Source organism: Rana temporaria, chromosome 9 (assembly GCF_905171775.1).
Source record: "Rana temporaria chromosome 9, aRanTem1.1, whole genome shotgun sequence".
Classification (NCBI taxonomy): domain Eukaryota; kingdom Metazoa; phylum Chordata; class Amphibia; order Anura; family Ranidae; genus Rana; species Rana temporaria.
In genome coordinates this window covers 168011087-168034206 of record NC_053497.1, presented here as the reverse complement: position 1 = coordinate 168034206, position 23120 = coordinate 168011087, and the positions used below count along the sequence as shown (strand labels likewise).

The following is a 23120-nucleotide window of genomic DNA, read 5'->3' as shown; positions in this document are numbered from 1 at the left end:
TTGCCTCCTCTGTGTAGTGGTTTTGCACAGAGCAGCCCAGATCTTCCTCTTGGGTCCCTCGCTGGCGCTCCTGCCGATTGCCCCCACAAAAAGCAGCTTGCTATGGGGGCAGGTGAGTCGTTGCTCTGTGTCCATTCAGACATAGAGCCGTGGCTTGGCCCCCTCCTCATTGGCTCACCTGCTTTGAGAGCAGTGGGAGCCAGCGGCGCTCGCTGTGTGTGTCAGCCAATGGGTAGCGAGAGTCCCAGACAGCTGAGTCTCTCGTGTACCATCGCTGGATCAAGATGGGGCTCAGGTAAGTATGAGGGGAGCTGCTGCACACAGGTTTGTTATCTTAATGCATAGAATGCATTAAGATAACAATCCATCTGCCTTTACAATCACTTTAAATAGGGCTGCACGATTCTGGTCAAAATGAGAATCACGATTCTTTTGCTTAGACAAAAGATCACGATTCTCTCGCGATTCTCAAAAATGTAATGCCAGAACCCCCCCCCCCCCAAAAAAAAAATTTAATTAATAAACCTGTGATTTATCTGAAAATATGAATATATAAAAAAAAGATACCAGTGATATGTCTATAATGTTAAAGATCATAGAACTCCTATGAAAAAAGCAGAATAAAACTTTGATTCTGATTTTTTTCTTAGGAGTTATATGATCTTTAACATTATAGACATATCGCTGGTCTCTTTTTTTATAGATCAGAAGCAGTACCGCCAGCAACCATTGGGTGGCGCATGGATACACACAGTTGTACAGAACTGTGAGGTTTAATACTTCAGGAGCAGTACTGCCGGCAACCACTGGGTGGCGCATGGATACAAACTACTGTTGTGAGAGAAGCTCAGACATCTATCCAGCGGCGCAGGCTGCTGACGTCGGTTTCAAAATCGGCGGCATTTGCGTTCCACGCTGGTTACGCGGAAAAATCGCGGGTCATCCCACAGGGAGATCGTGGGCGGGGAGAATCGAGATCGCGGTTCTCTCCGCGATTAATCGTGCACCTCGAACTTTAAAGCCGACCATGCATTATACAATTTTGCAGCTGCCTTAAGGCACAGATGCATTCCCCATTATTGGCCTACCCAAACCTTTGCAACAGTATTTCGCCCAGCCACCGTGTATATGTGGTGTTGTCTTCAGTCTAACACAGCGCTGCATGATTGGAAGCCCCTTTTATATCAGCCTTGGGTGTCATGCCTTTTTAATGCCCTGGCTCCCACTGACATAAAGGGGCTCCAGGACAGCCGCCGAGCTTGACAATGGCCTCGTCTATGACCGGCTTAAGTCTAGCTTCTGCCAGTCTGTCCTGTTATCTTCTCACAATCACGTGAGTTGACGTCACATTGCTGCTTGCCCTGGGTATTAGCGGTGTGCCTGAGATTGTTGGATTTTTGCCTTGCTGAATAACCTTTTCTGAACTTAGATGTAAAGAATGCTGCAGTAAGTTGATTGAGCTCTCCTGTCTGTCTCTCTCCAGCCAAGTGACCCGGTTACTAACATCTGTCAAGCTGCTGATAAACAACTGTTCACTCTAGTCGAATGGGCCAAGAGGATACCCCATTTCTCTGAGCTGGCGCTGGACGATCAGGTCATTCTGCTTAGAGCTGGTAAGAGACTCGGTGCTGGCGGGACGTGACTTGCTGCACTCTGTGGCCAAAAAGTATGTGTCCCCCTCTCCAAACTGTTGAGTTCAGGTGCTTCCAGTAAAAGTTTTTTTTATCTCTTTACACCCCAGTAACACATATGCCCACACGCAACACAGATGCATCGCTGGGTGGGCAACACATATGTTGCTGGGAGTGCACAAGGATCAAGCTGCCGAAAACGGCTCTCGGTTTCAACTAAACATCGACAGCTGGTGGGGCTGGCTTCTGATCATGTGACCACTGTGACAGCCAATCGCAGGGGTCACATGATCGCTGATTCCCATTAATATTTAAAGGGGATGCCAGGGTGGGCAAGAAGGGATTTGAGGCTACAAGATCATTGTGTACCTTTGCTCCCATGCGCAAAGCTAATTCAATAAAGGCATGGGGGTAGATTTACTAAAGCTGGTGCCCTCAAAATCTGGTGCAGCTGTGCGTGGTTGCCAGTCGGCTTCTCACCCCAGCTTGTTCAATTAAGGTTGGGCAGTAAAACCTGGAAGCTGGTTGGTTTCTGTGCAGAAGTGGGCCCAGTTTTGCACACTCCAGCTTTAGTAAATCCCATGGTTTGATATGGAGGAACTGGCTGGTGTTCCATCAGATTAGGCGACCCGGCAGAATGTGTAATGGAAGTGACGTTTTGTCGCCACCATCTTGCTACACCCTGCATCCGTCCACAGTAAGGATACAGTGAGAAGGGGGCAAGCGGACATCTTGTTACACCCCCCTGGAGTTTTGCATTTTACGCTTATTTATAACAGTAAACTGAGGTTATATAGTGAAATACAGTACTTGGAACTCCATCTGAATGTTTAGGCGTTAAATTTTAAAAGCAGCGGCAATACTGATGATCTCACAGGTTTGCTAATCTGACAGAAGTTCGCTGCTTTCAAAATTCAACATTTAAACATGCAGACGGCGTTCTAACTACTGTATTTCACGATATGACCTCAGTTTACTGTTATAAATAAGTGTAAAATGCAAAAGTCTGCTGGGTGTAAAAAGATGTCCGCTTGCCCCCTTCTCGCTGTATCCTTACTGTGGATGGATGCGCGGTGTAGCAAGATGGTGGCGACGAAACGTCGTCCAGTTCCGTTACACATTCTGACAAGTTGCCTAATCTGACAGAACATCAGCACAGAGATTCTGATCTCAACTCTACTGGACACTTGTAGTTTATTCATTGACAGAACTGTGAATGAAGGACGTAACCGTCTGGGTGGAGCCCTGCATTTTCGCAGTACTTTCTTCAATTGTGACAGCGGCTACAGGGAGAAGATTCCCCCACTGTTGTCACATGGAGGGGGTGATCAGGGGAAGAAGATGCAGGAGCTGGAACACAATGCAAGTTCCAAACCCTAAAAATGAAACCTATTCCAAAAGTGAACTTGGCCTTTAAAGCTGCACCTCCACCGTATTTCTAGGCAAAAAAAATTTGGGTGGGGGATTTGGAAAAGGTTTGGTTCTCTGTCAGTTTTTTATTGTCTATGTTCCTACTGGGAAGAAGAAATTCAGCCCTCTATCTGTCCTGGTGACAACGATCACAGACAAAGAAATCTAAGGGAAGTACTACATTTTATGGTTGTCCCCAGAACAAAAGGTGAGGGAAATCTTTTTTTTTTTTTCCCTCTGACCTGTTGCATAGTTGGGACAGAAAGTGGAAATATAGTTCCTTGGTATGGAGACAGCAAAAAAATATTCTGACAGGATTTTAACCCCTCCATATCCCATCCAAATGGCTCCCACAGTTAAAGCCGCTTATCAGGGAACATTGCAGATTCCGGATTCACAGCTGTCATTCCCTGGCTACGCTTGCCAAGAATTCAGCTAATCAAACATGATCTGAGCTTGATTATTTTCAGTGGAGGGCATGGGAGACATTGGGGGTCTAATACACCCCCCACCTGCCACATTAGGGTGGCCATGTCGCCTGCCACATAAGGGGTAGGGGGCCTGTCGCCTGCCGCATAAGGGATAGGGGGCCTGTCACCTGCCACATAAGGGGTAGGGGGCCTGTCGCCTGCCACATAAGGGATAGGGGGCCTGTCACCTGCCACATAAGGGGTAGGGGGCCTGTCGCCTGCCACATAAGGGATAGGGGGCCTGTCGCCTGCCACATAAGGGGTAGGGGGGCCTGTCACCTGCCACATAAGGGGTAGGGGGCCTGTCGCCTGCCACATAAGGGATAGGGGGCCTGTCGCCTGCCACATAAGGGGTAGGGGGGCCTGTCACCTGCCACATAAGGGGTAGGGGGCCTGTCGCCTGCCACATAAGGGATAGGGGGCCTGTCGCCTGCCACATAAGGGATAGGGGGCCTGTCGCCTGCCACATAAGGGATAGGGGGCCTGTCGCCTGCCACATAAGGGGTAGGGGGGCCTGTCACCTGCCACATAAGGGGTAGGGGGGCCTGTCACCTGCCACATAAGGGGTAGGGGGGCCTGCCACATAAGAGGTAGGGGGGCCTGTCGCCTGCCACATAAGGGGTAGGGGGGCCTGTCGCCTGCCACATAAGGGGTAGGGGGGCCTGTCACCTGCCACATAAGGGGTAGGGGGGCCTGTCACCTGCCACATAAGGGGTAGGGGGCCTGTCACCTGCCACATAAGGGGTAGGGGGGCCTGCCGCCTGCCACATAAGGGGTAGGGGGGCCTGCCGCCTGCCACATAAGGGGTAGGGGGGCCTGCCGCCTGCCACATAAGGGGTAGGGGGGCCTGCCGCCTGCCACATAAGGGGTAGGGGGGCCTGCCACCTGCCACATAAGGGGTAGGGGGGCCTGTCACATAAGGGGTAGGGGGGCCTGCCACATAAGGGATAGGGGGCCTGTCGCCTGCCACATAAGGGATAGGGGGCCTGTCGCCTGCCACATAAGGGATAGGGGGCCTGTCGCCTGCCACATAAGGGGTAGGGGGGCCTGTCACCTGCCACATAAGGGGTAGGGGGGCCTGCCACATAAGAGGTAGGGGGGCCTGTCGCCTGCCACATAAGGGGTAGGGGGGCCTGTCGCCTGCCACATAAGGGGTAGGGGGGCCTGTCGCCTGCCACATAAGGGGTAGGGGGGCCTGCCGCCTGCCACATAAGGGGTAGGGGGGCCTGCCGCCTGCCACATAAGGGGTAGGGGGGCCTGCCGCCTGCCACATAAGGGGTAGGGGGGCCTGCCGCCTGCCACATAAGGGGTAGGGGGGCCTGCCGCCTGCCACATAAGGGGTAGGGGGGCCTGCCACATAAGGGGTAGGGGGGCCTGTCACCTGCCACATAGGGGGGGCATTTAAAGGATAATTTTAAAGTACTCCCATTCACACATCCCAATTCAAACCCACAGCATAGAGCGAGCATGTGTATGTAAACATAACATGCACCACACTTGTGAGATATAAATCCAAGGTCATAATTCATGGTTAACGCTAAACATATAATCTGTAAAAGCTTTTGAATCATCACCTGTGGAGCATTTTGGATACTGTCTTTCTTTGCGATTTCATGGGCACACAATTTCAGGGCCTGATGTTGGGTATCGATTTACTCAATGCAACCCCATCTTTCTTTATCGTACATCACGGGACACAGAGAAGCATAGTAATTACTATGTGGGTTATAGAGAGTACCTTCAGGTGTGGACACTGGCACGCCCTTAAGGCAAGAAGTTCCCTCCCCTATATAACCCCTCCCATACCGGGAGTGCCTCAGTTTTTTGCCAGTGTCTAAGGTGTTGGTCACGAGTGAACATGTGCTCCAAGGAGCTCCACTGGAGGGATCCATATTGGATGTAAAAAGCCTCCATGAAATCCGGATCCGTCCAAAGTGCTTCTGAGCCAAAGTGGACGGTACCCGGGCCCCGGTTAAGAAGAACGGGGTTTGGCCTGTAATGCTTCTCTTTGAGAGCTGGATCCTGGTTATTCAGTACTTTGGTCAATTTCCTAATACCAAAAAGTTTACTGACAGGGTGCGATATGGGTCCAGGGGTGTGGTGTTCCTGTCCATGGACCCCGGTCCCTGAAGGTCTATAGACGCTGCTCTCCGTGATGGGTGAAGATTGGACTGTCTGTTATGCAGAGTCCTGCAGCGTTGGATCAGGTAAGTGAAGGTGCTTCAGGACTTGGTCCTAGGAGTAACCTTCCTTTATTTGAGCCATTATGTTTGCCTAAAGCTATCTGTCTGTGCTTCTCCTATATGGTCCTGTGTGTTGTGGGGAGGGGGGGGTATCTCTAGTCAGGTAGTTAGCCCCTCCTGTGCAGGTTAAAAGCAGAAAAAAGTTGTCCAAAATGTTTGGCTTACCTGGTCCTCACATGGAGCTGTGGTGTTCCATCCTCATGCATGAGCGCGTAGCGTCATGCGCGCGCGACATTGATGTGTCTTAGGCGCACACGCGCGCACAAATGAATTTTTTGTACGCTGCTTCCATGCACACGAATGTGCGCGGCGTGCTCCGTGAGATGCGTGTGACGACATGTGCGCGCGTGCGGCTACGTGTGCGCGCGTAGTCTCGTGGTGCACACCTAACAGCGGCGCGCGTGCGCATGCGCGCAGGGGGTCTATCTCAGCTGTTCTCTATGAGACTTGAGATTACAGGACAGAGCAGGTCAGGTGATACACCTAGTCCTTATATGCTCCAGTCCACCTAACTGGTTCTGGCTGACGGTGGACACAGAGATCTTGTGCACATACTTCAGTATTTAGTACTGGTGGTGGACAGTGACATTTGCTTAAGGCGCATAGTGGGCTCTGCACCTTGCCAACCATCAAATAGCAGCGTCAGTGCTGGTCTATAGGTTCGCAAGTAGTTGCAACTATTGTGAGTACCTCAGCTTTATCATGGCTAAAGGCTCAGGGACTAGAAGCAAAAAAGCAAAGGGATCGCCATCTGGCTCAGAGGATCTCGGGCATGCTCCTGCGGCTGCTTCCTCTCCTGAAAAATTGAAGGAGGCCCAGGGTGAACCATCAGGGCTGTCAGATGCCTGTTCTGCCCTTGTCCCACTTGCTCCAGTTTTTGTGACACAGGAGGCTCTGGCCTCAGCTATGGGGGGTCTGGAGCAGAGATTAGCGACCTTGATTGCATCCTCTCTCTCAAGGGAAAAACGCACAAGGTCCCCCTCTCCCTCTGAGGAGTCCCTCGATTTGGGGCATGCATCCTCAGAAGAGGTTGATTTACCCTCTGGAGATCTGGCAGAAGGTCAGCTGGAAGTAGTGGACTCTGAGGATTCCACTTTGGGAGAACCCTTTTCGGCGTCGCAATCCGAAAAATTGTTGGTCCAGTCCCTCACTGAGATGGTCCGTTCGGCCTTCAAGTTGCCACTTTCAGAGCCAGCTTCAAGTGCAGTCTCATCTTTAGGCTCCTTAAAAGCTCCTCAAGCTAATTATTCCTTCCCGGTTCACCCCCTGCTGGAAGGGCTTATCTACAAGGATTGGGAACATCCAGATAGATATTTTCTTCCTCCTAAGAAGTTTTCGGTTTTATACCCCATGGAGGAACAATTCACTAAAAAATGGGGCATCCCCAAGGTTGACGCAGCTGTGTCCTGCGTAAACAAATCTTTGACCTGTCCAGTAGACAATGTTCTGGTATTCAAAGATCCGACAGACAAGAGATTAGAGACTTTATTAAAAACCTCTTTTGCTTCGGCGAGAGGAATAACCCAGCCTGCAATTGCGGCTATTGGGATTTGCCAGGCCTTGAAGGACCAGTTTAAAGGGGTCTTAAAGGAATTGCCGGCACAACAGGCCCAGAATTTGGCTGAGTTTCCCAGAGCATTATGTTTTGCCATAGATGCTATTAAGGACTCCATTCAGCAGTCCTCACGTCTCACTCTCTCGCTAGTTCATATGCGCAGGTTACTCTGGCTGAAGAACTGGTCTGCTGAAGCCCCGTGTAAAAAATTACTGGCGGGGTTTCCCTTTCATGGAGAGCGTTTGTTTGGGGAAGATCTGGATGCTTACATTCAGAAAATTTCCAGTGGCAAAAGTACACTGTTGCCAGTAAAGAAAAGGTTTAGGGGTCCCCCCTCCTTTAAGCGATCCTCCTCTCCTATCCCTAGTACTTCCGGTACCAGGCAGTTCCGACGGCCTCCTGGACGATTCAATGCAGGTGGGAAGCCACAGGGCCAGCCTCAGGCTTCCAAAAAGCCTTGGAACCGTAAGCCACAGGCCAAGCCAGCAACTAAGTCAGCATTATGAAGGTTCTCCCCCACTCAGCCGGGTGGGGGGAAGGCTTCAGCTGTTTGCGGAGGCTTGGCTAGACAGGATCCAAGACAGGTGGGTCCTCTCTACGGTCTCCGGGGGCTACAAGCTGGAGTTGAGCGAATTTCCTCCGCCGCGCTTCTTAACCTCGAACGTCCCAAAGGACCTCGGCAAAAGAAGGTCCTTAGCATTGGCCTTAGATCATCTGTTATCCCAAGGGGTAATCAGAGAGCTGCCAGTGGAAGAACAAGGTTTGGGGTTTTATTCCAATCTCTTCACCGTCCCCAAACCAAACGGGGATGTAAGACCCATCCTGGACCTCAAGGCCTTAAACAAGTTCCTAAAGGTCCAATCATTCCGGATGGAATCGATCAGGTCAGTGGTGGCCTCCCTGCAAGGAGGGGAACTACTAGCGTCCATCGATATAAAGGACGCATACTTGCACGTTCCTATCTTTCTCGACCATCAGAAGCTGCTTCGCTTCGCGGTAAATCAGCGCCACTTCCAGTTCGTGGCCTTACCTTTTGGTCTGGCCACCGCTCCTCGTGTTTTCACGAAAGTATTGGCTCCACTGTTAGCCTATCTAAGGTCTCAAGGCATATCCATAGTAGCCTATCTAGACGACCTATTGGTAGTAGACCGGTCAGTGGCCGATCTAAACTCAGCGGTACACAGAACCGTAAAATTTCTGGAATCCATGGGTTGGGTTCTCAACCTGGACAAGTCAGCCTTAATGCCTGTGCAAAGGCTCAAATATTTGGGTCTACTCATAGACACAAAGCTAAAAAGGGTCTTCCTGCCCCAAAGGAAGTTCGAGGCTTTAAGAGAACTAGTTCAACTAGTCAAAGCAAAGCGTCAGCCTCCCATTCGCCTCTGTATGAGGTTACTGGGAAAGATGGTAGCCTCGTTCGAGGCCGTCCCATTTGCGCAGTTCCACTCAAGGGAGCTTCAACATGCCATTCTGTCCGCTTGGAACAAAAAGGTTCAAGCCTTGGATCTCCCTATGTCTCTCTCCCGGTCAGTCCGGCAGAGCCTTTGTTGGTGGCTGGTTCCCCGGAACCTGCTAAAGGGGAAGTCCTTTGTTCCCGTGACATGGCAGGTTGTGACCACGGACGCCAGTCTGCTAGGCTGGGGTGCAGTCCTGGGAGGTTTGTCTCTCCAGGGGAAATGGTCAGCCTCCGAGAGGTCTCTACCCATAAATCTGCTGGAAATTCGAGCAGTCTATCTAGCCCTGTCAGCTTGGTCAGACAGGTTGAAGGGTCTTCCGGTCAGGATTCAATCAGACAATGTCACTGCCGTGGCATACATAAATCACCAGGGGGGCACAAGAAGTCGTGCAGCCCAAAGAGAGGTGAATCGAATCCTGACCTGGGCAGAGAAATATGTCCCATGCATTTCTGCAGTGTTCATTCCGGGAATAGACAATTGGCGAGCAGACTACCTAAGCCGCCAACAGGTGCTTCCAGGGGAATGGACTCTTCACCCCGACATCTTCCAGAGCATTTGTCAGAGGTGGGGAACACCAGATGTCGATCTCTTTGCATCAAGGTTCAATGCAAGGGTGGGCAACTTTCTGTCCCGGACAAGGGATCCACTTGCTTACGGCACGGATGCACTGGTGTTCCCATGGGACCAGTTCTCCCTAATGTATGCGTTTCCTCCGCTGCAATTATTACCCCGTCTTCTTCGCAGGGTAAAGTCGGAAGGAAGACCAGTGATTCTGGTGGCTCCAGCGTGGCCCAGAAGGGCCTGGTTCGCGGACATTGTAAGGATGTCCGTGGGGCAACCGTGGTCCCTGCCGCTTCGGCCAGACCTATTGTCCCAGGGGCCAATATTCCATCCTTCCTTACCGTCTCTCAATTTGACGGTCTGGCTATTGAGTCCCATATCTTAAAGAAAAGGGGTCTCTCTAATGCGGTGGCATCTACTTTGATTAATGCCAGAAAACCGGCATCCAGACTTATCTATTACCGAGTTTGGAAATCTTATGTGGCCTGGTGCGAGACCAGGGGTTGGCATCCCCGGAGGTATCTCATTGGCAGAATTCTGGAGTTTCTGCAGTTAGGGGCGGACATGAAGTTGGCCCTAAGCACCATTAAGGGCCAGATCTCGGCCTTATCGATTTTTTTCCAAAGGCCACTAGCTACACATTCCCTGATCAAAACCTTTTTGCAAGGTGTGATCCGGCTTAGTCCACCAGTCAAGATTCCCTTGTGTTCATGGGATCTGAATCTGGTCCTTTCTGTCTTACAGAAACAACCATTTGAGCCCTTGGCTCATATTCCTTTGGTCCTTCTGACCAGGAAGGTGATATTTTTGGTAGCCATAACCTCCGCCAGGAGGGTTTCGGAGTTGGCGGCCTTGTCTTGTAAGGAACCGTACCTTATATTCCATAAGGATAGAGTGGTCCTACGGCCCCACCCGGCTTTCCTACCTAAAGTTGTTTCAAGATTTCATTTGAATCAGGATCTTGTTCTCCCGTCTTTTTTCTCAGAGCCTAGTTCTGCAAGGGAGAAGTCTTTACATACGCTAGACGTATTAAGAGCAGTTAAGATCTATCTTAAGGCTACTGCTCAGGTCCGGAAAACTGATACATTGTTTATCCTGCCAGAAGGTCCCAGATGTGGGCAGGCAGCGTCGAAGTCCACTATCTCCAAATGGATTCGGCAGGTCATTACTCAAGCCTATGGCTTGAGGGGAAAGGTTCCCCCGTTTAAGGTTAAAGCACATTCCACTAGAGCGGTGGGTACTTCCTGGGCAGTGCATCATCAAGCCTCCATGGCTCAAGTCTGCAAGGCCGCGACATGGTCGTCTGTCCATACTTTCACTAAGTTTTATCAATTGGACATAAGAAAGAATGAGGAGAGCGCCTTTGGGCGCAGTGTGCTGCAGGCTGCAGTTTGATTCCTCATGTCTGATGGCGCCCGGCTTATTTCTTGGGGTCTCCCTCCCCTCATAGCATTGCTTTAGGACGTCCCACATAGTAATTACTATGCTTCTCTGTGTCCCGTGATGTACGATAAAGAAAATAGGATTTTTATAACAGCTTACCTGTAAAATCCTTTTCTTTTGAAGTACATCACGGGACACAGAGCACCCGCCCCTCTTTTTGGGGTATTTGGGACACTTATTGCTTGCTACAAAACTGAGGCACTCCCGGTATGGGAGGGGTTATATAGGGGAGGGAACTTCTTGCCTTAAGGGCGTGCCAGTGTCCACACCTGAAGGTACTCTCTATAACCCACATAGTAATTACTATGCTTCTCTGTGTCCCGTGATGTACTTCAAGAAAAGGATTTTACAGGTAAGCTGTTATAAAAATCCTATTTTTACATTTTACCCAACAAAATGTTTGCTTGCGCCTAAAGGATAAGTTCACCTTTTGGAACATGTTACATTATCTACATGTATTTTTCCAGCTCCTGTGGTTTTCATTCAGATTTCTGTGAATGAATGAACCTCTACTACCATCAGGCCCTGTTTCTGGCGGTAGTTGTCCTCAATGCGCTGAGAGGGTGCTGGTGAGCGCTCCTGTAGTTCATTGATCTTCTTGCAATTTAGTAACTGCTTACCTGTATGGGAGGTATTAGCAGGATGTGTACTGGGAGCCTGCATGATCCAGACATTGCACCTGCGATCTGCTGATCCTGGGTGCAATGCTTTACCGGCTCCAGCGTGTAAGGGGAAAAAAAGCACATTTTTCAGCTGCAGAAAGATGCAGATTTTTTTTTTATTTTTTATGTGACCTTATTCTTTTAGTTTATTTTTTACTGAAAATATGCTGAATGATATGTATTTGATATATAGCTGAAAATATTGTGCAACATGAACATTTTAAAATGGCACTATTTTATTCTCCATGGTCTCTGCTTTCAAAAAATTTTATTGTTTGGAGCTGGGCAAGGTAATTTCTAGCAAAATTTTTTTAGATTTTCACATGTAAAAATAAAAAGTGCCAAAGTAGACAATCGGCAAATGCCCCTGGTTTTGTAATGCGATGTCCAACAAGCATGTTGAGGTGTGATGGTCCGGTGTCCACAGACTTTTAGCCATTTATAGTGTATGTTGGTGTTTTTCTTTCCTGCACAGTGCAGTATATAAAATCCTCTGTACCTTCTCTTTCCTCAGGATGGAATGAGCTCCTCATCGCCTCGTTCTCCCACCGCTCCATTTCTGTGAAAGACGGCATCCTGTTGGCTACCGGGCTCCACGTCCACCGCAATAGTGCGCACAGCGCTGGGGTGGGGGCCATATTCGACAGGTAATTGCTGTTTTTCTGTGTTCTGTTTTTGCTCATGTGGTTATAAAACTGTTTTATTTTTCATGTTGGCTTCTGCTTTTGCTGGCTCTTGTAGTGTGTTGTTGTGTATTTTCAGAGTGCTTACCGAACTTGTGTCTAAGATGAGAGACATGCGCATGGATAAGACTGAACTCGGCTGTCTGCGAGCGATCATTTTGTTTAACCCAGGTAGGTACCACTGACTGACATTTGTTAAAGCTGAAAGTAGTTTTTTTTTTTTTTCCATTCATTGTGGATAGATTAAGGGAGGGTTATAACCCCTGTCATATATATATATATATATATATATATATATATATATATATATATATATATATATATATATATATATATATATATATATATATATATATATATATATATACATACATACATACATACATACATACATACATACATACATACATACACACACACACACACACACACACACACACACACACACACACACACGCACGCACGCACTGTTTTCTACTTGGCGCACACCAGCAACTGTGGTATGCTGCAGCCACTGGTGTTAAAGCGGAGGTTCACCCTCAAAACAAAGTTTACTGCATTTATACACTTCAGGCCATTAAAGATTGATAGCGTTTACATTTTTTGTCCACGATGCTCCCTTCTAATCTGCTCCACTTCCGGGTATTCATCCCTCCGGGGAGTGGGCGTGTCGCTCTATTCCCCGACCGCTCTGTGCATTGTGGGAGCAGATTGTATGGTGTCCAGGGAGTGACGTGCAGGCCAATCACAGCACATCCTTTAGAAATAGCTAGGCGTCTGGTCTCGCGCTAGCTGGGCTGTCACGTGACGTGGGAGGCGGGTCACATGACTCGCAAAGCGCTGATAGAGAAGCACTATTGTGATGGACACAGCGGGGCGTGTCCTTTTTAGGACGCCGCCCGCCGTTGTAATGGTAACTGTGCAGTGTTGACGGCACGGCTCGCCGTCAACACTGCGCATGCGCGGGATTACGCGGTGAATGCTGGGAGATCAGCATTCGCCGCATCCCAGAAGAAGGTACAGGAGGGCTTCAGCCCACAATTAAGATGGCAATGTCCATCATAATATTTTATAAAATATTATTTTCTTGGAAACGAGGATCCTGGCGGCTGCAAGAACGGCACTAGTGAGTAAAAGAATTAGTATAGGAACAGCAGCAGATTTGTCTTAAAAAAATAAATAAAAAAAAAATAGTTTTCCCACAGAACCTCCGCTTTAAAGAGAACCCGAAGTAAAACCAAGGGAATAAAATGCAGAGGAGGGCATGGCTGACCACCAAAGCATGCTATACACCAGGTTGTCTCTGACTTCAATACTTTGAATCACTGACCTGGATCCAGCATGTAGCAAGTGAAGGTACCGGGCTCCTGATCTGCAGTCATGCAATTGGGGTTACTGACACCAGCCATGTACCTACAGTAGATTTATCAGAGGAAAGGTCCGCAGTGATGCCTTTAGTATAGATTTCTTTATTTTGAAAGATTTTTATTTACGCATACACATCCGTCCAGAGTGCTTTTTTAATATGGTTTGCACCCTTAACCCATGACACTGTTGCTCTGAATTCTGCTGTTTCAATACTGCCTGTTTAAAGCAATTGTGAAGTCCATTACATTTTTTTTCTAAATAACAAGCGTGTTATACTTGCCTGCACTGTGCAGTGGTTTTGCACAGAGCCTTCCCCAATCCTCTTCAGTCCCCCCGCCGGGGCTCCTGGCTAACTCTTCTTCTCGATATGCCACTATAGGAAGCTGCTTCCTACTGTGCCACGCTGGTGGACTCCATTCCGAGCTATGCTGCCTGCATCTATAGAGACAGACAGCGAGGTTCAGCTCCCTCCTCAGTTTCCTGACCACAGCCAATGGCTCACACGGCTCTTAACAAAACCTGTTGGAGCGGAAGGAAGAGACGAGAGTGACTACAGACTGGTACAGCGCTGGATCGAGATTGGGCTCAGGTAAATATAAAGGGGACTAAGGAGGAGATGCACATACGGAGCCATTTTTCACCTTAAAGTGGAGCTTCACCGCCTCCAACTCCCGCCTGCACATTTGGCACCTTTTGGGGAGGGGGACTGGGTACCTGGTTTTGACAGGTACCCGCTCCCACGTCCAGTTGAATTCTCGCCCCCCCCGCCCCTTTCACAAAGCGCAGTAGGAAACCTTAGTCAAGATGGCGGCACCATCACCCGATTGAAAAATCTGCTCGGGTGAGGACACCGCTGGATTTGTGCACAGGTAAGTGCCCTGATATTAAAGTCAGCAGCTACAGTATTCATAGCTGCTTTCATTTTTTCTGAAGGAGCCTGGAGGTAAAAAAAAAAGTTTACAACCACTTTAGCCCTGGTTCACACTGATGCAAAGCGGGAAGCACATTGCGCTACATGGCAATTACATTACGATCTGCTGCGGGTGTCAATAAAAGTTGACATGGGATGTGCCGCATTGCAGTAGTGCGGAGATATGCAATTAGCAGACCTCCAGATGTTGCAGAACTACAAATCCCATGAGGCATAGCAAGACTCTGACAGCCACAAGCATAACACCCAGAGGCAGAGGCATGATGGGACTTGTAGTTTTGCAACAGCTGGAGGTCCGCTAATTGCATATCCCTGCTGAGTAGTGTGAACCTAGGCTAAGGCTTTTGTTCAGCTACAGCCATTCGTTCAGTAGAGTTCAGGTCGGCGCTCTGTGAAGGAAATTTGGCGTTCCACCACTCCAAACTGGTCAAATCATGTCTTTATGGAGCTGGCTTTCTGCACAGGGGCACAGTCCTGCTGGAATAGAAGAGGACGGTTACCACTGGTTGGAAGCGTGCGATTATCTAACATGGCTTTATATATTGTAGCATTAACAGAACCCTTCTATGGAAACACTTGACCATACCTTTGGCCGTGTGCAGTTAGTGAGCTGCCATGATAAATACAGAAGCTGCAGCTTCATCTTGGTAAAAATGCCAAAGCTAATACTAGCTTGACTACTTGATTAGACAATGACCCCCCCCCCCCAGTACATTCAGGTCAAGATCAGGTTTCCTGACGCATCATTGGCCAGCTATTTACACCGTTGTATAGGATTTACATTTATTTATTTTTGTCCTGCTTTCCAGATGCCAAAGGACTGTCTAATCCAGGTGATGTGGAGGTCCTGAGGGAGAAGGTCTATGCATCATTGGAATCTTACTGCAAGCAGAAATACCCTGACCAGCAAGGAAGGTGAGGGATGGGCATTGCTTATTATAAGGAGAAGTAGGAGAATGTAAAAAAAAAAAAAATCAATTGTACTCTTGGGTGGAAGTAGCATGATCAGCCACCAGCTCTCTGCTCTGCCCCTCCAGTACTCACTGCAGTGCCGGGCTGTGAAGGGGACGGGAGCAGCTGACTCGTGCTCTCAGCGGCACCCTGAGACAGCTGCCGGTCAGGCACCTGGGAGGATCCCAACTTTAAGGATTTTAGCCCGCTGTTGGCTAAAAACTGGTCACAGGACTGCAGAACTGAGTGCACTCCTGTGATCCATAAGAGAAGTAGGGCCAAAAGAGCTTTAAAGTGATGCTAAAGGTTACATTTTTTTTTAAAATAACAAACATGTCATACCGCCACTGTGCAGTTCCTTTTGCACAGTGTGGCCCCCGATCGTCCTCTTCTGGGGTCGCTCCTCCCTGCATTAGATAACCCCCTAGGAGAAGCGATCTCCCAGGGGGTTACCTTGTGGCATGCTCCCAAGTCCAGCATTTGGTGTCCATAGCCGCCAAATGCAGGACCTGGTCCCGCGCTACTATCAATCGATCCAATGAAGAGCCGAGAACCCCGGGCAGAGACGAGTCCTCGGCGTGGGACATTCCTTTTTTTATCATTCAAATTTAAGTTTATTTTCAATAAAATAAATACATACATTTGTATTAAATTAGCAAGAAATAAGTCAATAGCACGCAGAAATATAATAATTTAAATACATTTCAATTCATAATAATCATTCCTGTCTTATTAACTGCCACTTATATCTATCCATCCTATATGCTCTACACCATGTGGTGAAAGTAAGGCAGTTCACATAAGCTAAATTAAAAGACTATTTCAAAGTAATACTTTAAACTTGAAAGAGAAACAGAATATTTTCATATATCAAGGAATTCCTAGGTCTAGCGTTATCAAACAATAAGTTATATAAGGGATAAAACTAATTGAGTGTACCAGATTAAATTACTTAGAATAATTAAAGGATAAGATATCCAGAGTGCATCAACCTCTCCGACACCCCTAACGGGAACTTTCTGTGTCCAAGAGGTTGAGCAAAACCTCCAATCCTCCCTCCAATAACTATTACTGGAACTCTCCGATAACCGAAAACAAATTTTCGGAATCCCCATCAAATCTAATTATTTCAAAGGTTTGGTAGAATCCTTCAATTACTTATCTTTTCAAAATAAAACAAACTGAGGACCAAAAATCTTAAGGATTCTATCCCCAGAGATAAAATAATGAGATAAAACCTAAGAAGAATCAGAAGAAAAAAAGAAAGAGTGACAAAAGACAAGAGAGGAAGTGAAAAAAGAAAGCCAGAAGAAAATCAGGAGAGATAGAAAATTAGCCTGCCTGCCATCTACCAGCATCGTCCAAAAGACACTGATGTCATCAAAACCTTCACGGAGTATAAGTTATCCCCATGTATTCCAACCAAGGTTCCCAGATTTCATAGAAAAGAGTAGACTTATCCAACATGGAGCACACCCTTTTCTCTTGTTCCATAATCCATTTGACCTTTCTTTTCATATATAGGATGGAAACATTGGTCTTTTTCCATGCAGCTGCGAGTGTAATCCTGGCACCCGTCATAATATATAAGATGAGTTTTCTGGTAACCTTAGAAGTTAGAGGTAACATTCCGTTAAGTAAAGCAATAGTAGGAGATTGATGCAGGTTACAGCCTGTGACTCGTCTGATTATATTGAACACCTTATTCCAGTAACCCCGAATTTTGGGACATTTCCACCAAATATGTATCATAGACCCCAATCCATGGCAGCCTCTGAAGCATAGGGGAGAAGTTGTCGGATACATGGAGGTCAGTTTGACGGGAACTAAATACCATCTAGTATACATTTTTATGTTCGCTTCTATAAGAGAGACATTCACATAACCTTTAATGGATCTGGGATAATTCTTATACCAGTCCGACAAATCCCATTCGTTATTAAGTTCCTTTTCCCATGCCAGCATATGCGGCAATTTGGTGTCATTAGTAGCAAGTGAATTATATATAATTGAAATATTCCCCTTCCTGGACAAACCCTGATCACATTTACTTTCATAGGGTGTCAAAAGTCCAGATATCGAGTCGTTATCCCATAGGCTTTGAGCGTAGTCATGTAGTTGAGAAAATCTTAGTTTTTCTGAGACAGGAAGGTCTAGCTTGTCAATAAAATGTTGCTCGGGGAGGGGACCCGAACGAGAAAAGAAGCGTCCTATACGATACAACCCCTTATCATGCCACCATTTAAAGGAATCTTTATCAATTTTAGAAGTAAAGAATGGGTCTATGAAAATATTCGATAAAGGCCTACCTTTAGAGATTAGAGAGGGATTGTTTTTAAGTGAATCCCATAAAACTAAAGTTTGAGATAGAGTCGGAGATAATATAGAAGGCCTTTTCTTGGTATGACTCCACATTAAATCCTCTATCGTTAGATTCGGAATCGCCTGTTCTTCGATGTCTATCCAATCAGGACGTTCATTTTTAAGAAAAATTTCTGATAATTGCGCTAATCTCGCTGATTGGTAGTACCATATCAAATTAGGCACATCTAGACCGCCTTGTTCAGATAAGTTATAGAGAGTGCGAGATGGAAGGCGTGGACCCTTGTTGTTCCATATAAACTTGGTAATTTTGCCTTGAAAGGATTTTAGTTGACTTTTGATTATCGGTATAGGTAATGATCGAAAGAGATACAAAAGCCTAGGGAGAAGAGTCATCTTGACCGAATTAATTCTACCAATCCAACCTATATTCTGAGTACCCCAGTCTTTCAGATCCTTCTCAAGTTTTCTATTCATAGGGGGATAGTTGGCTAGATATAAATTCTGAATATTGGGGGTCAAATTAATGCCTAGGTATTTAATATAAGAGGCGTCCCATTTGAATCTATAACGTTCTTTCAGTAGAGAAACAGTGGACTCAGTAAGTGAAACATTGAGGGCCCTGGATTTGGCTATGTTTACAGCAAGACCTGAAACCAGAGAAAATTCGTCCATAAGAGAGTATACTTCGGGCAGGGATGTTTCTGGTGCAGTCAAAAAAAGTAAAAGGTCGTCTGCAAATAAGGCGCACTTATGTTCCTTTTTGGCACATCGAACACCCCTGATATTTGCATTTTCACGAATAGCTATAGCCAGGGATTCAATCACAATTGCAAATATCAGGGGAGATAAAGGGCATCCCTGCCTTGTACCTCTACGGATCTCGATAGATTCTGAAAAAATACCTTGAAAGCGTACTTTAGCTTCAGGGGAATAGTAAAGTGCAGACAGGATACCCAGAAATTTAGCGCCAAACCCCCAATGGTTCATCACCTTGAACATAAAAGGCCAAGACACTGAGTCAAATGCTTTCTGAAGATCTATGGAAAGAAGCATACCCTTCTGACCAGTATCACCAGACCATCCTGAGTTCAGTATAGAAATCAGATCAATAGCTCTCCTAACCTGATCCGGACCTTGCCTCGTGGGACATTCCAGGGCTCAGGTGAGTAAAACTGGGTGTGGGGGGGCCAGTGACTGACAGACGTTTTTTCACCTTGATGCATTGAGGGGAAACAACATGAGGGTTTACAACCCCTTTAACTAAATTTTCTCCTTTTAATGTCGAAGACGAGCTCAACTATAACTATTCCTGGAAATGTTCCCTCTCCCCCGCCTTCCACCTATTCTGCCTAACCTGTACTTGTCTATTTTCACTCTGCTCTGGTCAGGGCACGTGATCCTGCAGCTCTGTGTAAGGAAGCATGTGACAGTTGTGAAATCCGGGAGCTGTGATGTCACTCAGAGGCTCCCATGGCCCAGCCATTGTCAGTGCTTCAAATTTTTTAGTAATAGTTAGGCTTTTGTTCCACTTTAAGGGCACTTTCCCATTGGGGGGGGGCATCTGCGTTAATTTACCGTCTTAGTGTGTTGCTTTTCGCCGCTAGCGGGGCGCTTTTAACCCCCGCTAGCAGCTGATGAAGGGATTTTTAGCCCTCGCAAATCACGGCTGCCGAAGCGCTTTGCAGGCACTTTGGCGGCATTGCCGATTGATTTCAAGGGGCAGGGGCGCTTTAGGTGCGGTGTATACACCGCTCCTAAAGCGTCCCAAAGATGTTGCTTGCAGGACTTCTTTTTTTTAAGGTTGTGCACTGCTCCAGTGTGAAAGCACTCAGGCTTTCACACTGGAGTGACAGGAGAGGCACTTTGCAGGCGCCATTTTTAGCGTTAAAATGCCTGTTAAGTGCCTCAGTGTGAAAGTAGCCTAAGAATGCAGATGGTGAGAATACTCTATATATGGGAATATAAGACTCCTATATGAACAAAGAAAATCTCTTGTAGCAACCATTGAGATTCAGCTAAGATGGGAATGTATCATTGTTCCATTACACCAGGGGGCGCTCAACCCCTGGCCCCCGGAGTCTTCTGATGTGGCCTACGACCTCAAACCATGAAAAAGCATGTGGGATAAATGAGTTGCCTACCCACCATCCCAGAGCATCAGAGTTCATGTAGGCCACAGGGGGAGCAGGAGATGCAGATGCTTCCTCTGTAGCGCTGGCTCCAGTCCCAGGCGGAGTGATGCACTTCACCTGGGACCTTTTTATAGCAGCCCAGAGAGCGATGCGAGCAGAAGCTGGAAGAGAAAAAGGTGAGTGTATAAACATCACATACACTGCACTTCTGCAAGGGTCCTATTAAGCCTTCTAGAAAAAGGATCTATTAGGCTGCTTGCACACTGATCTGCAGGTGCAGCGCAGTGCACATGTGACTTTCCTGCAGGTTGGCTGTACCGAGCCATTGACTTCTGTTATATCTTGTGGGTATGGTGAGCTTTCTAAAAGTGCACAATACCTGCAGGATATAATAGAAGGCTATGGCTCAGCACAGCTAACCCGCAGGAAATCGGTAAATACACTGTGCTGCACCTCTGGATCAGTGTGAAGGCAGTCTTATAGGGGCTTGTTTGCATTTGCAGTTTAGTGTGGCCCACAACCGGTTACCAGATCACTTAAAGTGGTTGTAAAGCCTTGTGCATCCTATGCATTAAGGTGAAAATACACCTTGCACTCTCCGCCCCCTCAGCCCCCGTTTTACTTACCTGAGCCCCGTACTTCCGTGGGCGCGATCCCTACGTCGTTCTCCCTACGTCGTTCTCCCTACGTCGTTCTCCCTACGTCGTTCTCCCTACGTCGTTCTCCCTACGTCGTTCTCCCTACGTCGTTCTCCCTACGTCGTTCTCCCTACGTCGTTCTCCCTACGTCGTTCTCCCTACGTCGTTCTCCCTACGTCGTTCTCCCTACGTCGTTCTCCCTACGTCGTTCTCCCTACGTCGTTCTCCCTACGTCGTTCTCCCTACGTCGTTCTCCCTACGTCGTTCTCCCTACGTCGTTCTCCCTACGTCGTTCTCCCTACGTCGTTCTCCCTCTCCCTACGTCGTTCTCCCTACATCGTTCTCCCTACGGCTAATTGGTTGTTCATTGGATAGATTAATAGCAGTGCAGCCATTGGCTCCTGCTGCTGTCAATCAAATCCAATGACACGGCTTCTGGGGCGGGGCCGAGCCATACACTCGGCGGCTATGTACTCTGAGTGTATGACACGGGAGAGCGCCCGCAAGGTTACCCCCTCGTGAGAGCGCTTCCCAGAGGGGGGTTATCTATTGCGGGGAGGAGCCACGAGAGCCACCGTGGGACCCCAGAAGAGGACGATCGGGGCCACTCTGTGCAACTGCACAGTGGAGGTAAGTATGACATGTTTGTTTTTTGTTTGTTTTTTAAACGTGAACCTATAGTATCACTTTAAAGTAGTTCTAAAGCCTAAACGTTTTTTTTTACCTTCATGCATGTCTTGCATTAACGTAAATGTTTAATGTTTAGGCATTGATTTTGTCCCTCACTCCCCCTCTCCCATACTTACCCTGAGCCCTCTGTGGGGACCCCTCGCTTCTGGGTCTCGCTGGCTTTGCTAGGGGATTGGGAGCCATGTAATGAGGGAACAGGGGCAGGCCGAGTCCCGCTGTCTATGGAAGCAGCAGCGGGGCTGGGGAGCAAGAACGCACTTCCCATGGGGCCATTGGACCGAGAGAAGGAGCCAGCAGCACCATTGGGGGACCACGAGACAGTGGCCGCTCTATGCAATTCCATTGCACAGAGCAGGTAAGTATAGAGATGTTTTGTTAAAAAAAAAAAAACCTTTACAACCACTTTAGGTTGAGCGCCCCTGCATTATATCTTGCCCAAATCAACCAAATCCCCTTTGTTTTCTCCTTTTTAAGGTTTGCAAAGCTACTTCTCCGCCTTCCTGCCCTGCGATCCATCGGTCTGAAATGTCTGGAGCACCTCTTCTTTTTCAAGCTCATCGGAGACACTCCCATAGACACCTTCCTGATGGAGATGTTGGAAGCCCCCCACCAGCTGTCTTGAGGGGACTGTTCTGAATAAGCCTGGCATTGCTGCTCCATCCCCAAGAGTCAGCTGTAGTAAACACATACTCTAATAGACCTTTTTCCAATCGGTGGTGGTATAGGCACCACACAAGCTTATCCCGAGAGACTGCTTCAACTTGGCCATTCACTGCTCAACGTGTCTCCCCTTACCCATTGACAGTCCATGGTCCACTTCTCTAAAGACAGCTTCCACATCGGGATTTAGATGGAACATGCCTAAAAGATAAAAAGAGTCCTAAATAGGCTTCTTCTTTAACATGGTAGATGTGCACCCTCAAGAGTTTGTAATCTGCAGAAAGAGATATCGTAAACCAAGACTGCTGCAAAAAGAAGAGGCATCCACTGGTGACGAGGAAGCACCTGAGCGCATGCCAGCGATGAATCTTTGATTGAGACACTCCTATGCAATATCTTTGATCCAAAAGTTGTAACTATGCTAAAAAAAAAACGGATGTCTCGAAAGAGTGCGTCACCCACCCCGGTGCGTTGTCCAGCTTTTTCCGCCCCCCCCCCCCCCCCCCCCTTACACATGTGAGGCTGGTTTTAGCTGAGCAGGTGTTGCTCTTCTGAGAGGTGTGGACTCTATGACGGAGAGAGGTGGCCACTGGCAGACGTTATTCCTCACTAACTCGGAATGAAGAGACTGCGGAACGGCACGCCAGGAATAGACTGTGCTGACATTTTGTGGTGTATACGGGGAGTTGATGGGGTTTGGATAATAACGTAACAAATTCATTTTAATCAGTGGAGATTTCTGTTGGGGGGGATATAATGGACCCTGTTAATCTTCTCTAGATCTGTCTCACTGTTGGTCCCCCCCCCTTTTATTTGAGGTGCCCTTTTTTGATTACTGCACTTGTTAGGGTGTAGGGGAAAGTACCAGGGGGTCCCCATAGGGTGAAGAGGACCTCGGAAATTATTGTAACCTTGATTTTGTTCTTGTAACTGTTTTTGGGGTATTCATGACTGCTTTGTATTTTCGGATGCCTTGAGGACCTCTACACCTGACATTTTTTCTTCTCTGGGGTGGAAACACATCGAATGTCCTATATGTTGTTTTTTTTTTTTTTGTTCAGCCGTTCTCTTAAAATCGTTGTTGGTTTTGGAAGGATGATTATATTGCACAGGATCTTAGGACTTTCTTAAATAAGATTTGGGGGATGGGGGGGGGGGGGGGGGGGGATGAAGACCCGTTTCTGAATTATTTTGGGGTTTTGGAACTTGGAAAAGGTGGGTTTATAAAGGACACCTGTTGTGGGGTGGTGAGCTGGGGGGGGGCTGACATTGTTAATGGCCCTTTTCACATGGGGCGGAGGCCGCCTGCT

The 23120-nt window shown here is 47.7% G+C and overlaps 1 protein-coding gene across 2 annotated transcripts in view; it reads left to right on the top strand.

Annotated features, from left to right (window-relative positions):
- The window catches only part of RXRB (retinoid X receptor beta), an 89732-nt gene extending 66771 nt beyond the window's left edge, over positions 1 to 22961 (top strand). For both annotated transcript variants that reach the window (XM_040324948.1, XM_040324949.1), the window contains 5 exons: positions 1484 to 1613; positions 11947 to 12079; positions 12195 to 12286; positions 15224 to 15329; positions 21625 to 22961. In XM_040324948.1, coding sequence (XP_040180882.1) covers positions 1484 to 1613; positions 11947 to 12079; positions 12195 to 12286; positions 15224 to 15329; positions 21625 to 21772 — 609 coding nt within the window. In that variant the 3' untranslated portion in view covers positions 21773 to 22961. The remainder of the gene's footprint in view (positions 1 to 1483; positions 1614 to 11946; positions 12080 to 12194; positions 12287 to 15223; positions 15330 to 21624) is intronic.
- The last annotated feature ends 159 nt before the right edge of the window (positions 22962 to 23120 follow it).